The sequence below is a fragment of the Hemitrygon akajei genome, chromosome 7 (genome assembly GCF_048418815.1).
Source record: "Hemitrygon akajei chromosome 7, sHemAka1.3, whole genome shotgun sequence".
Classification (NCBI taxonomy): Eukaryota; Metazoa; Chordata; class Chondrichthyes; order Myliobatiformes; family Dasyatidae; genus Hemitrygon; species Hemitrygon akajei.
Genome location: NC_133130.1, coordinates 96,234,320 through 96,250,682, shown reverse-complemented (window position 1 = coordinate 96,250,682; position 16,363 = coordinate 96,234,320). Strand labels below are relative to the sequence as shown.

The window sequence follows — 16,363 nt, the reverse complement described above, 5'->3', positions numbered from 1 at the left end:
CTAGGCCCTGCTCTGGGGCCTGGCAGGGCACGACCCTGTGTTTTGGATGACTTAAATGCCGGCCCTGATAGACTGGAAAGGCAGGGTCCTGGGACCGGAGGCGAGGGGTGAGCCGATTTCGCTTGCTCTCCCGTGATGTTCACTCCTCCCTCCGCAGCGCTGAGGCTGTGAGTCTGCTCCTGTTGCTGTGCGCTTCGCGGCAGCTTGCCCTGCTATATGATAACCTTGAGACCGAGGCTTTAGGCCTACTCCGGCTGCTCCCGGGATTCAGGTCTACAGACTCAATTTGGTTCAGAATGCTGCTGCTTGCTACTGTTGCTTGCATAATTTGTGTCTTTTTTCCCGTCTCCGTGCATTGGTTTTTCTTTTTTCCATTGGGTTCTTTAGGGTTTCTTGCTTTGTGGCACAAGCATGCAGACAAATCTCAGGGTTGTGTAATTTATACATACTGTGATAATAAATGTACTTTGAATCTTTAATGTTCTATAAAGTTGTATGAAGTTATCGAGGGTCGGTGCATTTCTTGGATGCAGTGAAATAACTAACTCTAACTATATCATCTTGATCATTGGAACAATTACAAAAGTGCCAGGAACACGGAGCTGGTTAGGTACCCACCACGGAGGGAGGGAGAAGCTGAGTTAATGTTGATTTGCCCTTTATGCTGTTGTTTATGGGAGTCTGGATGCTCTATCCCATCTGAACGTGTCATTGCTGATACAGTGAACTCCAAAAACCCGTACTTACTCACTTTATTTACTCGTGCAGGAGAACAGTGTGGCCCCATCACCAAACCATTCGGAAGTTTGAACAGAGAAATGCTGCTTTTATACAGAGTTGACTAGCAGTTACAGATATTGACCATTTGATAACTTTGTGTATGTTCGCAATCCTTACTTGCCCACAAGGGTAACTCGCCTTCTGGCACCAACATAGCATGCCCACAACTCAATAACTGTACATCTTTGGAATGTAGGAGGAAACCGGAACACCCAGAGGAAACTCGTGAGGTCGCAGAGAGAACGCACAATTTGCGGTTGGGGTGACTCAGGTCCCCAATGATCCTTCGGGCCCTTTTTACGCAGCTGTCTCTGTAAATGTCCTGAGTAGTGGGAAGTTCACAGCTAGAGATGCACTTGGCTGCCCACACCACTTTCTGCAGAATCCTGCCATTGAGGGAAGTACAGTTCCCGTACCAGGCAGCGATGCAGCCATTTGTTTGAAGCTGTTAACTGGAAATTTTTTTTAGATCTGCTCACAAATTGTTCAAACTGCAGCTGAAAGCTCCAGAGAATTTCCCTTTCTGATAACCTCGTTTTCTTCCTCCTCCCTCACTTTGGAACTCAAAGTTGCAGTGCACGAGTTCAATGATCTCACTTGCTCTTGATTGTTCTTTAAAGCAGTATTCATACTGTTGTTGCAGACAGCTGGGTGGTGCTATGGGATGGATGAAGTAGAGCAGGAGAAGTACGTGTCCCAGCTGAAGGATGTGTTTGACAGCTGCGATGCCACGGGGACGGGATACCTGGATCAGGAGGAGTTGACTGAACTCTGCCAAAAGCTTCACTTGGAAGCCCAGATCCCCCTCCTTCTGCAAGTACTTCGGGGCAGCAAACTCGATGCCAAGGTAAGCCTCCGTCTGCGTGGAAACATGAGGTGACTTTGCACTCAACACGAGTCCCTCTGGTGCGGTCTGCTAGTGCTGCTGTGATATCTGCATGTGGATCCCGAATTGAATTTCATAAAACCTGGTGTACAAGTTTAGAACGTAGAACGTTACAGCACAGGCCCTTTGGCCCACAATGTGCCAACCTTTTAATGTACTCTAAGAGCAATCTACCCTTCCCTCCATTTTGCTCTCGTCTATGTGTCTGTCTTAAGAGTTTCTTAAATACCCCTAATGTATCTGCCTCTACCACCACCCCGGCAGAGCATTCCACGCACCCACCCGTCTCTTTAATGAATTTACCTCTGACATCCCCTCCTATACTTTCCACCAATCACCTTAAAATTATGCCCCCGCCCTCGAATGAGCTACTTCTGTACGAGGACAAAGTCTCTATCATCTTGTACACTATCATCCAGTCACCCAGTTTACTTTCTAGAAATTTTTCGGAGAGTCTCATGAAAGGGGGGCAACTTTTAGATCAGTGCAACATGAAACCAGTTTATAAATGTCTGCCACATAAAGTTAGGTTTGGTAGAATTCAGCTTTTATTTTTTCGGAATGTGGTGGTGTGCTGAGCTTTATGCTTGTTCAGATTTTGCTGGAATTGGTGAAACTGTAAAACAAAACAATAGGATTTCAAGACTTTGTTATTACAGTAATGCTCATAAGGAGAAATTATTTGTTTTCTGTTGAGGACAGTTTATCTGTGATGGAAGCACATAAAGGTGGGGGGGGGTGGTGAGGACAGTGTAAGTGATATCCTTGTGTAAATTTGCTTCAGATGCTTGGAGTTGAGGCTTTGTCTGTTGTGGTAGAGGACTTGAGAGTCTGCTCACTGGAGAGGACTGAAAAGAATCTTGTACCCCAAATGAGGATATTTGGCCCATTGTGCCTGCTCAAGTTCTTTTAAAAGAGCTATCATTAGCTCCTGTTTCCCATTTTATTCAATGATATTGATGTCATACCCTTCAGTGATACAAAATGTCGTGTGGTCCACAGGACCATTATCCCACATAAGGAAACCTCAGGGCAGGTGGATTCTGAGGAAAATATTTACAAGGATGTTGCTGGGACTTGAGGACCAGATACAGGGAAAGATTGAATATGCTAGAACTTTTTTCTGGAGCGTAGGAGGGAAGATTTGATAGAAGTATACAATATTATGAGGGGCTTAGATAGGGTAAATGCAAACAGGCTTTTTCCAGTTGGGTGAGACTAGATCTAGGTTAAGGGTGAAAGGTGAAATATTTAAGGGGAACACGAGGGGGAATATCTTCACTCAGAGAGGGTGAGAGTGTGGAAAGAGCAGCCAAAGGAAGCGATGGATGCGGGTTCAATTTCAGCATTTCAGAGAAATTTTGATAAGTATGTGGATGGGAGGGGTATGGACGGCTGTGGTTGATCGGTCTAGGCAGAGTAACTGTTTGACGTTGACGAGATGAGCCTGCTCCTGTGCTGTTGTGCCCTTCGACTCTATGAGAACCTTAGAGAGGGCTGGAGAGCTGGGAATTCCAGACCTCATGGCTTAAAAATGTGAATCTTGTTGCTTGTGCTCTTTCTCCCGCAAAGGAACTGATGCTTTTGAAACTTTCAGGTGAACTTTGAGGAGTTTAAGGAAGGTTTTGTTGCCGTGTTGTCTACTGGTATCGACCACAGTACCTCAGAAGATGAGAGCAGTTGCTTAGAACCGGGTGAGTACTCCTCACAGCATCAGCGCTTCTTCATTCAGACAGGCAGACATACTTTATTGATCCCGAGGGAAATTGGATTTCGTTACAGTCGCAACAACCAAGAATAGTGTAGAAATATAGCAATATAAAACCATAAATAATTAAATATTAATAAGTAAATTATTCCAAGTGGAAATAAGTCCGGGACCAGCCTATTGGCTCAGGGTGTCTGACACTCTGAGGGAGGAGTTGTAAAGTTTGATGGCCACAGGCAGGAATGACTTCCTATGACGTTCAGTGTTGCATCTTGGTAGAATGAGTCTCTGGCTGAACGTACTCCTGTGCCTAACCTGTACATTATGGAATGGATGGGAGTCATTGTCCAAGATGGCATGCAACTTGGACAGCATCCTCTTTTCCGACACCACTGTCAGAGAGTCCAGTTCCACCCCCACAACATCACTGGCCTTACGAATGAGTTTGTTGATTCTGTTGGTGTCTGCTACCCTCAGCCTGCTGCTCCAGCACACAACAGCAAACATGATAGCACTGGCCACAACACAGACTCGTAGAACATCCTCAGCATCGTCCGGCAGATGTTAAAGGACCTCAGCCTCCTCAGGAAGTAGAGACGGCTCTGACCCTTCTTGTAGACAGCCTCACTGTTCTTTGATCAGTCAAGTTTATTGTCAATTCATATCCCCAGGTATTTGTAATCTTCCACCATGTCCACACTGACCCCTTGGATGGAAACGGGTCACTGGTGCCTTAGACCTCCTCAGGTCCACCACCAGCTCCTTAGTCTTTTTCACAGTAAGCTGCAGATGATTCTGCTCACACCATGTGACAAAGTTTCCCACCGTAGCCCTGTACTCCGCCTCATCTCCCTTGCTGATGCATCCAACTATGGCAGAGTCATCAGAAAACTTCTGAAGATGGCAATACTCTGTGTTGTAGTTGAAGTCCGAGGTGTAGATGGTGAAGAGAAAGGGAGACAGGACAGTCCCCTGTGGAGCCCCAGTGCTGCTGACCACTCTGTCTGACCCACAGTGTTGCAAGCGCACGTACTGTAGTCTGCCAGTCAGGTAATCAATAATCCATGACACCAGGGAAGCATCCACCTGCATCACTGTCAGCTTCTCACCCAGCAGAGCAGGGCAGATGGTGCTGAACGCACTGGAGAAGTCAAAAAACATGACCCTCACAGTGCTCGCCGGCTTGTCTTCATACTGAAGATAACAGCGGGTCCCATTTTCTCTCTCTTCAGGCGTGGAAATGCTCTTTGCTATTGTTAGGGCAAGAATAAAATTCCTGAGAATGTGACTCAACAGTCTCTTCTATTTGAAATGATTATCTTTACGTCCCTCCCTTTGCCCGGAACATCGTGTTTGGGAAGTGTACTATCCAAACGTTGTCTTCAGAACTGAACACTTGTGAGTTCTGCAGTGGACAATAGAATGACCTCCAGTCCTCACCCCTTACATTAGAGTCGGTGGAGATAATCACATGAAAAATCAGTAGGCAGACGCACATCTCACCCGTCAGTCTAGAATGCTGGAAACTCTTACCTGGTTGGGCAGTCTCCGAGGAGAGAGAAATGGAATCAATTTTTCAGGCTGGTGATGCTGCCTGACATTATCTAATGTTTCCAGTGTTCTTTCCTATTTGCTATTTCAGACTTGCAGCGTCTGAAATTTTTGTTCCTTCAACATGTTTTATAGACTGGATATTAAAGTCGTGTCCTGTCAGCAGTTTCCAGTGGAGGTAACAAGATCTGTGCAGGGCGATACTTATCCTTGTAAGCATTGCTGAAACTCTGTTATCTGTTCATTATCATACTGAATTTGTACAGTCAGTGGCCACTTTATTACTTACCTTCTCTACCTCATAAAGTGGCCACCAGGTTGTGTTTATGGTCTTCTACTGCTGTAGCCCATCCACTTTACGGTTCGATGTGTTGTGCGTTCAGAGATGCTCTTCTGCACACCACTGTTGTAACGTGTGGTTACCTGAGTTGCTGTTGCCGTCACATCAGCCTGAAGCAGTCCTGCCACTCTCCTTGAACCTCTCTTATTAGCAAGCCATTTTGACTGACAGAACTGCTGCTCACTGGATATTTTTTTTTCTCTGTAAACTCTTGAGACTGTTGTGTGTGAAAATCTCAGGAGATCAGCAGTTTCTGAGATACTCAAACCACCCCATCTGGCACCAACAATCATTCCGTGGTCAAAATCACTTGGATCACATTTCCACCCCATTCTGATGTCCGATCTGAACAACAACTGAACCTCTCGACCATGTCTGCGTGCTTTTATACATTGAGTTGCTGCAACGTGATTGGCTGAGTAGATATTTGCATTAATGTACAGGTTGTAATTAATGAAGTGGCCACTAAGTGTTATTAATGTGCAGCAGAAATCAGAAGTGCTGTCCTGTGGCTCTGGAAGCAGGGTGTTATTGCACTGGAGAGAGCACAGACGTTGGCTGGATTGTAGCACTTCAGTTACGGGCGGAGATTGGGGTAGGTTGGATTTGTGAGTGAAAGAGACTGAATGGTTACCTGATGGAGGCGTACACGACCATCAGATGGGATAGGTAGCTACATCCTGCCTCAGAACCTGACTTTGGATGTAACCTGCATAGAATTCAGACGTTTTCATGGTTCAGCGGGCTGCTTCGGTTCCCTCCCTCAAAGAAGTGTGGTTTTGTCGGAGTAAATTACCAGTAGGGCGTGAGTGGGTGGAGGAATCCGGGCAGAGCTGATAGGAAAGTGAGGGAGAATGAAGAAGAGGAATGAACTGATGATTCTGCTCTATGTGGGGCCACGCATGAAGGGAACAAATGCACTCCAGTATAATAACCAAGTGGGGTTAAGAGTATTCAGAGATTAGCTTTAATCTTTAAAGTTTATCTTTACATTGAAACATTCAACGAAATGCATCCTTCTGCATCGGCAACCAGCACAGTCTGAGAATTGGGGTAGGGGCTGCCTGCAAGTGTTCCGGTGTAGCATGCCCACAGCTTACTAACACCAACGATCTGCGGAAGCTGGGGGAGCCCACGTGGTCACAGGGAAACAAAAACCTACAAGCTCCTTACAGACAGCGGTGGGAATCGAACCCCGATCAGCGATTGCCGGTGCTGTAAAGCAACTGTGCTAACCGCTAAGCTACCATGCCAGCCGCAGTCCTGAAGGAATACGTTGGCCAGTGTGGACTGAGTTGTCGACTCAGTTCATTCTGCAGGTTTAATATAAAATAGATATGTTCTGGTATGTTTCCTACTTCAAGTCCCTTTGCAGTCTGGTTTGGTTTTGTGACTAAAAATGCATCATAACTCCATTTTGAGTTTGAAAGTCTCCAGTTCCTTGCGTTCTCAAATATGTAAGTGTGTTCGATGATGATTTATCTCCAGGGTGATCGGGAAAGGTTTTGTAGCCACTGAATTTGGGTGTTCACATTTTTTCAGCAGTTGTGGAGGAGGTTCAGCCAAAGTATGTCAGGGGATCAAAACGATATGGACGCCGGTCCTTGCCTGAACTCCTCGATTCCGAGATCGAAACTACAGGTGACTTGGAGGAGCCACTTCACTTTAAGGCTGAACCCTTTGTGCAAAAGACCAAAAGAAGTCAGTTGAGACGCTCAGCATCTCTTGAAAGTGTAGAGGTTTGTACATTCTCGCTGTGATCGGGTGGGCTTCCTCTGGGTACTCCGGTTTAAGACCATGAGAATGAGGCCATTTGGCCCATCGAATGTAGTTTATCCCACATTCCAAATATGTATGGGTTAGTTGGTTAATTAGTCACATGCGTATAATTGGGCAGCGCAGGCTCGTTGGGAGGGGAGGCCTATTATTGTGCTGTATCTTTAAATAAAAAAAAATACTGTGGAGACACTCAGCAAGTGAGGGAGGAGGGGAGGAAGGGAGAGAGGGGAAGAGAGAGGGAGAGGGGAAGGAAGAACATTCATGTTGACCCTTTATCAGGACTGACAATTCATTGACCTTAACTGTTGACTCTCACTGTAGATGCTGGCTGACTTATTTGCTATTTCCTGCGTTTCCTGTTTTTACGATACTGTGCTAAAGTTATAGTTACCCTAGCTATACCTATGTACCTAAGACTTTTGCACAGCACTGAATATCCAATTTCCATGTCCATGAAAATAGGCAAAACCACAAATGCTGGAAGCCTGAAATAAAATTAGAAACTGCTGCCTGACTTCCTGAAGGTTTGAAACAGATTTTGTTTTTATTATGTTGCACTTTTTTATTTGCACTGTCGTTATAATCTTTATTCCTACCGACTCAGCTTCATTCTTGGACCAGCGACACCTTGAATTTACAAAACTTGTATTCAAAGGGACTGTTTTCACCCCTCTGTTTATCTGTAATTTTCTTTGTCCAGACAATGTCCTTAAAACTCTGCACTGCTCTGCTGGTCTGGTGCACATGGGACCTCCTACGTTCCAGCTCGGTGACTGTGCCTTAAGGTGTCTAGCCCCGTTCTGTGTTGTTCATCTCGGTCAATGCACACAAACTCCTAGAGCTGGGTTTCTCAACCTGGGGTCCAGGGACCCCCGGGTTAATGGTAGGGGTCCGTGGCATCAGAAAAGGTGGGAACCCTGTTCTAGAGGACCTCAACAAGTCAGGAGCCATGGAGGGAATAAACAGTTAACCTGTTGAAGGGTCTCTGCTCAAAACATCGACTATTTATTCCCTTTCATAGATGCACCTGATCTACTGAATTCCTCCTACATTTTGTGTGTGTTGCTGAGGATTTCCAATATCTGCAGAATCTCTTGTGTTTATGTTCTTCTCTTTTACCTTTTGAAGGTGAAGGTTAAAGTCGGCTTCCAACTTTGCCCAAGCAGTTGCTCAGTATTTTCTGTGGAGTTATTTTCCAGCTTTGTTTAGTTGTGCTGTGTATTAATCTCTGTTTAATTTCCTCCTTCTGTGACCAACCCCAGCTGGTCCGCAAGGACTGTGTCTGTTTGTCCGTTCTTTCTGTGACCACGTGGGTTTCCTGTGTGTGCTCTGGTTCCCCCCCCCCCCCCCCCAAATTCCAAACGTGGCCAGGTTACTGTTAGCGTTGGTAAGTTGTGGGCATGCTGTATTGGTGCTGGAAGCAGGTTGGACCCAGCCCATCCAAATCCACACCCACTACTTTCACTGGCAGCTCATTTCGCACTTGCACTGCCCCCTGAGTGAAGTTCCCCCTCAGTTCCCCTTAAATATTTCACCTTTCACCCTTGGCCTATGACCTCTGGAATTAATCTCACCCAATCTCAGTGGAAAATGCCTGCTTGGACTTGTCCTGTCTATACCCCTCATAATTTTGTATCAAATCTCCCCTCATTCTCCAATGCTCCAGGAATAACATTCCAACCTTTTCAGCCTTTCCCTATAATTCGAGTCCTCAAGTCCCGGCAACATCTATGTAAATTTTCCCCGTACTCTTTCAAGCTTATTGATATCTTTCCTGTAGATAGGTGCTCAGAACTGGACACAATACTCCAAATTTGACCTTGCCAATGTCTTATACAATTTCAAATCAAATCAAGTTTAATTATCGTTCAAACCATACACAGATACAGCTCAACGAGACAATGTTCCTCTGGGGCCAAGGTGCAAGACATTCAAAATAACAAGCAAACATTCAAAATGGCGAGTAACATAATTAAAAAAAATTGAGCAAAGAAGCCTATTCACTCAAAAACACAGGAGGTAGCACAGATAGGAGAGACCGGCCCCCACCAAGCATGGATGCCATGCTGTAATGTTTCTACATCTCCTCAGCTGGTCTGCAGTAGCAGGCAAGCCCAAGGCTCGAGGCCTAGTGTTTGCTACAGCCGAGGCTACACAGCTCCCGCATTCTCTGTCCCTCCACCAAGCAAGGGTAACAGGCCCATGGCAACTTGCATTATCACTGTCCTACAGAGTCTTGCGATCGCAAGTGAACTATCCTGGACAATTTCCCATGGTTTTACTGCACCAATTCTGGAGCTGCCAAGTAGCAGGCAGCTCGAACAGCTCCTCCAAGCCCACACCAGCTCCTCTGACATCCTGACTGGCCCCTTTCCGTTTAACCTGGCTGGCTCCTTTTCCAACATCCCGGCCCGCACCACCCCACACCTCGACACCCTGGCCGCCTCCGCCGATCAATGAGCAGCTCACTGATGGAGTAGTCTTTGGTACTTGAAGTTCTTGGAATAGAATTGTCTTTGGATCATAAAAAAACAAAAATTTCAAACATTTGTTTGGTCCCCGAGAGGCCACTGCGTTTGCATGCACCACCATCTTACTGGAAGTCACAAAACTCTCAATGTATCATCCCATCTCCTGTGCTTAATAGTCTGGTTTATTAAAAGCCAGTGTGCCAAAAGTTCTCCTTACGACCTTATCTAGCTGTGATGCTACTTTCAAGGAATTATGGGTCTGTATTCCTGGATCCCTGTGTTCTGCCGCACTCCTCAGTGCCCTACCATTGACAGAGGCTGGCACCGTGATGGCCAAAGGTGTGGGGGTGGGGCAGACAGCCTTAGTTGATAGAGTGCCGAGATTATCAGTGTTTAACTCCATTCACAAGTCCTCAGCGAACGGAGAAGGCGAGGCCTGCGTGCAGGAAGACCGTGGTGAGAGACAGCTGCCCCACAAAGGTGCTGGCAATCTTCAAGGAGAATCTTAACCATCTCCCCTTGACTTCCAACAGCTCGATGGAGCTGGGACAGATTTTGGAATTAAAATCTCTGATGAGTCAAACCCGTTTTACAGGGAGATGCCACCTCAGCACAGCAGGACTGCTTTGAAAGCACAGACTGGAGCATATTGAGGGAAGCAGTTGCCTGCGATCACTACGTCAACGCTGATGAACAAGTGGGATCGGTGACTGGCTATGTGGGAAAGTGCATTGAGGACATTACCATGATTAAACACTACACTGTCAGGGCAAACCATGGCTGACTGCAGAGGTCCATCCAGTGTTCAGGGATTGGGACGCTGCCTTCAGATCGGGGGACAGGACGACTCTGAGGTCAGCAAGAGGCGTGTTCTCCCGTGCCATCAGGAAGGCAAAGCATGAACATGCACAGTAAATCCAGACACCTTTGTGACACCAGGGACACGGCGCATGTGGCAGGGTGTACAAACCATAACTGATTACCAGTCCATCCCGTGCGTCAGCGACAGCGATGCCGCCGTTCCTGATTGGCCGAATACCTTCTATGCATAATATAACGCAATGAGTGATGTGACATTGAGAGGAGGCCCCTCTCTCGAGGAGCAGGCACCCTGTCTGGTCACAGCTGAGGTGAGGATGATCTTAAGCCAGGGTAAACCTACACTAAACTGTGGTGCTGGACAACATGTGCTGAGGGATGGTACCGCCCAGATAACGAGAAGTCTTAGTGGACTTTTTTAATATCTCTTTGAAACAGTCCATTGTCCTTGTAGACGTCAAAGGCAGCCATCATCATTCTGCTGCACAAGAGAGTGATGGTGACCGGCCTAAATGATTACTGCCCAGTGGCTCTGACTTCAACAATCATGAAGTGTTTGAGCAGCTGGCAATGGATCATATGAAATCCCACCTTCCAGCTACATTGGCTTCTTTCCAGTTCACCTCTTGCACAGACCAATCCCACTGAGGATGCCACTCTGTCCTGTCCCACCTAGAAAATACACCAGGATGTTGTTCTTCAACTCCAGCTCGGGGTTTTAATGCAATCATTTCTCAGGCTGGTGGGTAAACTGTCCTCGTAGGGACTAAACTCCCCTCTCCATAACCGGATCTTGCACTTCCTGACGGAGAGACCCCCGTCAGGCCAAGTTGGCAGCGATATCTCCAGCTCCATCGCACTGAGCGTTGGTGCCCCCAGGGCCGAGTGCTCGGTCCACTGCTGTTCACACTGTTGACTCACGACCAGACAACCAGGTCCAGCTCAAACCTCATCATCAAGTTCACTGACGATACTACAGCGTTGGCCTCATCAACAGTGAGTCGGCACACAGAGAGGAGGTAGAGAGGCTTGTCAACTGGCGAGAACAACAACTTGAGTCTCAACGTGGACAAGACTAAAGAGGTGAGTGTGGACTTCAGGAAGGTGCGGGTCGACCGCTCTCCATAACCTGGATGTGCACATAACCTGGACCCACAGCACCTCCTCATTAGGCACAGTAGCACCTACCCTTTCTGATGAGATTGAGGTGGGCAAGTCATCCAACCCCCATTCAACCAGCTTTCTACTGGAGCACCATCGAGGGTATCCAGTCTGGCTGCATCACTGTAAGGCATCGGACTGTAAGACCTTACAGAGGACAGTAAAAACCTCTGAGAGGATCACCGGGGTCTCCCTCCCTCCCTCCCTCCCTACTTGTGACATTTACTGGGAGTGTTGTATACGAAGGGCCCACAGCATTGTTGAGGATCCCTGCCACCCACCCCACAATCTCTTTGACCCACTTTGTCCCCATTTCCTTGAGGTACAGAAACATCAGGACTGGGACTGCCAGACTGGTAACAGCTTCTTCCCTCTGGATGTTGGACTAATGAACACCTTTTTATCACTAAGGTCTCGTCACCAGGACAGTGAGCTGTTTACTGTTTACCTATGCTGCACTTTCAATGACATTTTATTAATTTATTTGTGGTGATATTTTGTGTTATGTGCTGTGTGTGAAGTATGCTTTGTTGGTGCACCGTAGTCCGGAGGAATGTTGTTTTGTTTGCTTGTATATATGTACAGTCGGATGAAAGTACACTTGATCTTGAAGGGGTAGTTAGGGGGTTCCATTGTAGTTGCCTGGAATCGGTAGATATGGGTCCCAACACCTAAGCCCTGAGCTGGATCACTTGCTGAGTGCCCTCCCTCCGTGAGGCTCCCCACAGTTTAGCTCGTTCTGAAGTTATTGTGGTCATCTTCTGTTACAGAGTCTCAAGTCCGATGAAGAGCTTGAAAGCCATCAAGAGCCTCAGCACGAGACCTTCGAAGCACTGGGTAATTAAAAAAAAAATTGAAGTGCAACTTTTAACTCTAGTCTTTTTAATGCAACAATTGTACGAAACGTTCATTGGAACACATGTGGCACATTGTGTACAGTTCTCTGGTCACCGCACTAGACGATTAACCCAGAGAGGGTGCAGGAAAGATCCATGAGGCTGTTGACAGAACTCAAGGGCTCGATCTCCAAGGACAGGCTAGATGAGCTTTGGGACTATTGCGTCCAGAGTGCAGGAGACTGGACGTGGCGTAGCGGTTACCGTGGTGCTGTTACAGCTCGGGACATCGGAGTTCAGAGTTCAATTCCGGCGCCGTCTGTAAGGAGTTTGTACGTTTTCCCTGTGACCGTGTGAGTTTCCTCTGAGCGATCCAGTTTCCTTCCACATCCCAAAAACGTACTGGTTAGGAGGTTGATTGAGCATTGTAAGTTGTCCTGTGATTAGGCTAGTCACATAGGTGAGCCTTTGGGCTGGAATGGACCTGTTCAGTTCTGTGTCTCCAAGTAGTAAATATGACACTGGAGAGAGATTTACAGGATTTTGAAGTCTAAAATAAGAGGGTACGGGTTGATGGTGAGAGTGGAATGGTTTCAGGGGATCTCGGAGGTGGGCTTTCCACGTCGTGGGTGGTGAGTGTATGGAATGAGCTGCTAGACGACGTAGTAGGGGTAGGGACAATTGTAACATTTGAAGGACATTGGGAGAGGTAGATGGAAAGGGAAGTTTTAGAGGGAGATGGGCCAAGTGCAGGCTAGTGGGACTGGTTTAGATTGGCATGAAAACCGGTTTGAAGGGCTGTTTTCACGCCGCGTGACGCTGATAACCTCAGCTTGCAGTTTTTACAAGCCAGTTGCTGGAGGGTCTCAGCATCTGTGGAGGGAACTGGAATGCCAGCATTTTAGGTCGAGACCATTCCTCAATCAGGCCGAATTCCAGCATCCATAATCCCTTGTGTCTTGCACTCTTGCAATGGCTTCAGCTTAGCGGGACGCCCCAGAGCTCTGCCTAGCCGCAGCCTGCCCCCTGGCCCTTCACGTGTTGTACATTACACACAGACGTTACAGAGGCAAAGTGGGAGATGGTGGTTGTGGTGAAGAAAAGCTCGGGCAGAGCAAGGAATGCCTTGGAGTGGAACAGGGAGAGGTTTAGCAGGCCAGTTCTGGAATTTGAGGCTGATTCAGAGGAAGGGACGTGCCAGGTGTGGAATGGAGTGAGTGGGCAGGTACTGGAGACAGCCGTACTCTGATTGAGATTCATAGTTATTTATCACACGTACGTGGAAACAGAGTGAAATGTGTTATTTTTGTTAACAAACAACACAACCTAGGGATGTAAGTGTCCCCACACCACACATTCCAGTGCCAATGTAGCATTCCCACCATGCTCCGCAGAACACAACAAACAGAAAAGTAAGCCCCTTTCCTCCTTTGCCCCTCCCTCTCACTCACCAAATGCATGGAGAGGCCTCCAACTCCACGATAGGCTTCTGGTCCTCTGACTTTTGGCATCGGGCTTCGACTTCCAGACTTCTGATTGATGTTTGGGCTCCAATCTTCAGTGTGAACTCCTGGACGAGCCGATGGCGGGACACCAGGCTCCAGGCTCCAACTCGGTGTGTGACGATTGATCCCTCCTTGTCCCTCCAACTCGCGTGGACCCAACCGGGCTTGGAACAGCTGATATCCATGGATGTCCTCTGTCGTATCCCGAAACCCCATTCTGACCCAAACTCCCCTCATCGCTGTCCCCAAACCTAACTTGACCCTTAACTCCACCATCACTGACCCTAAACAGAGCCTGACCCCCAACCCTAATTTGACCCAAACTCCCCTCATCGCTGTCCCCAAACCTAACTTGACCCTTAACTCCACCATCACTGACCCTAAACCGAGCCTGACCCCCAACCCTAATTTGACCCAAACTCCCCTCATCGCTGTCCCCAAACCTAACTTGACCCTTAACTCCACCATCACTGACCCTAAACAGAGCCTGACCCCCAACCCTAATTTGACCCAAACTCCCCTCATCGCTGTCCCCAAACCTAACTTGACCCTTAACTCCACCATCACTGACCCTAAACAGAGCCTGACCCCCAAGCCTAATTTGACCCAAACTCCCCTCATCGCTGTCCCCAAACCTAACTTGACCCTTAACTCCACCATCACTGACCCTAAACAGAGCCTGACCCCCAACCCTAATTTGACCCAAACTCCCCTCATCGCTGTCCCCAAACCTAACTTGACCCTTAACTCCACTATCACTGACCCTAAACCGAGCCTGACCCCCAACCCTAATTTGACCCAAACTCCCCTCATCGCTGTCCCCAAACCTAACTTGACCCTTAACTCCACTATCACTGACCCTAAACCGAGCCTGACCCCCAACCCTAATTTGACCCAAACTCCCCTCATCGCTGTCCCCAAACCTAACTTGACCCTTAACTCCACTATCACTGACCCTAAACCGAGCCTGACCCCCAACCCTAATTTGACCCAAACTCCCCTCATCGCTGTCCCCAAACCTAACTTGACCCTTAACTCCACCATCACTGACCCTAAACAGAGCCTGACCCCCAACCCTAATTTGACCCAAACTCCCCTCATCGCTGTCCCCAAACCTAACTTGACCCTTAACTCCACTATCACTGACCCTAAACCGAGCCTGACCCTGAACTAGCTGCTGACATAAAAAACCCTATAAATGACGTAATAAACTGCAAAAAGAAGGAATGGTGAGGTAGGGTTAATGGTTCATTCAGAAATCAGATGGCAGAGCAGAAAAAACTGTTTCTGAATTATTGATTGTGGTTCTTCAGGCTCCTGTGCTTCCTCTCCAGTAGTAATAATGAGAAGAGGGATTGTCCCGGATGGTATTGGTCCTCAGTGCTGGTTGTTGCCATTCTGAAACATGCTCTCCCTATGAGCATGGTGGCTTCCCTCGAGTTATGTGTTTCTTGTCACAAAAACGTGCTGGTTGGTTGCTTCCTCCCGTAAAGGTCTGGTTGGAGAATCCGCCTGGAGCCGTTGGGAATGTGCAGAAGTCTGGTTTATGGCAAAGTCAGGGGCCCCTTCCTTAATGGTATTGGTCTATGGCACAAAAAAGGCTGGCAACCCCTGGCTTAAATAAATGGGGCAATCCAGCTTTCAAAGACTGAATGTACCCACTCTGTGTGGTAAGGAAACACGAGAAAAGCCCTCAAGCCAATCGTGGTACTTTGCTGTAAAGTTATTTTTCTTTGGCATTTTATGAGTAACACTAGGTTCTTCCATTGATTAGCAATTCTAATTCTGTAACTTGGAAACTATGTACGTAACCCACCTCATTACAAGTTGCTGTTCCAACTGCTTTTCCATTTTCCCACCCGCTTCTCAGGTACACTTTGGTGGCAAAACAGGTTTCAGGCCCCCTGTTTCCTGTGCTTACCAGAACAATGTTTGGGAGTGTCCCAGGGAGACCTGGTTTTTCCCACTTCCCTGTTGAAAGCACACCCTATGTAAATATTCTGGAGCAGTTCGTGGAGTTTTCATCAAAACCTGATAGCTGAGTGTGTTTGGTGCTGGATAAGCCTTTAGCAGACATCTGTATTCTCATTCTGGGTCCGGGCTGTGTGGCATGTCTTCAGGCTGCCCAGTGATGTGGCACAAAGTTGTTTTCGATGTTGAGTCCACTGAAGAAGTAACATGGGTTTAATATCTGAGCTTATCCAGCTTTCTGGAGGATTTAAGGTGCTATCTATATCTTCTTAAGCATAGTGGTTGCTCTTGTAGGAGTAATGTGATCTCTCGAGTTGAGTGGGATGTTCTCTTGAGGGGTGGATTCCTCTGTGACTTTGGTTAATGTGAGGAGGCTGATACATTCGCAGCCAGCACAAGGTCCTTGACATTTTGAGGTCAGGTCCAGTGACATGGAGTGCAAGACTGGGGACCCGCCAGCAGCTTTTGTCCACCATCACTGCTGTTGTGATGTGTCATTGTCTTCCACCAGCTCCACTGTTGCAGTCTTAGTTGGATCGCTCTTTGTCTGGAGACT

General features: G+C 47.4%; 1 protein-coding gene across 3 annotated transcripts in view; it reads left to right on the top strand.

Annotated features, from left to right (window-relative positions):
• Positions 1-16,363, top strand: part of ninl (ninein-like) — a 126,557-nt gene that overhangs the window by 14,061 nt on the left and 96,133 nt on the right. For 2 of the 3 annotated variants that reach the window (XM_073051500.1, XM_073051498.1), the window contains exons 2-5: positions 1,424-1,627; positions 3,264-3,360; positions 6,808-7,004; positions 12,266-12,332. In XM_073051500.1, the coding sequence (XP_072907601.1) occupies positions 1,445-1,627; positions 3,264-3,360; positions 6,808-7,004; positions 12,266-12,332 (544 nt within the window). In that variant the 5' untranslated portion in view covers positions 1,424-1,444. The remainder of the gene's footprint in view (positions 1-1,423; positions 1,628-3,263; positions 3,361-6,807; positions 7,005-12,265; positions 12,333-16,363) is intronic. The other variant, XM_073051499.1, reaches the window with a different exon arrangement.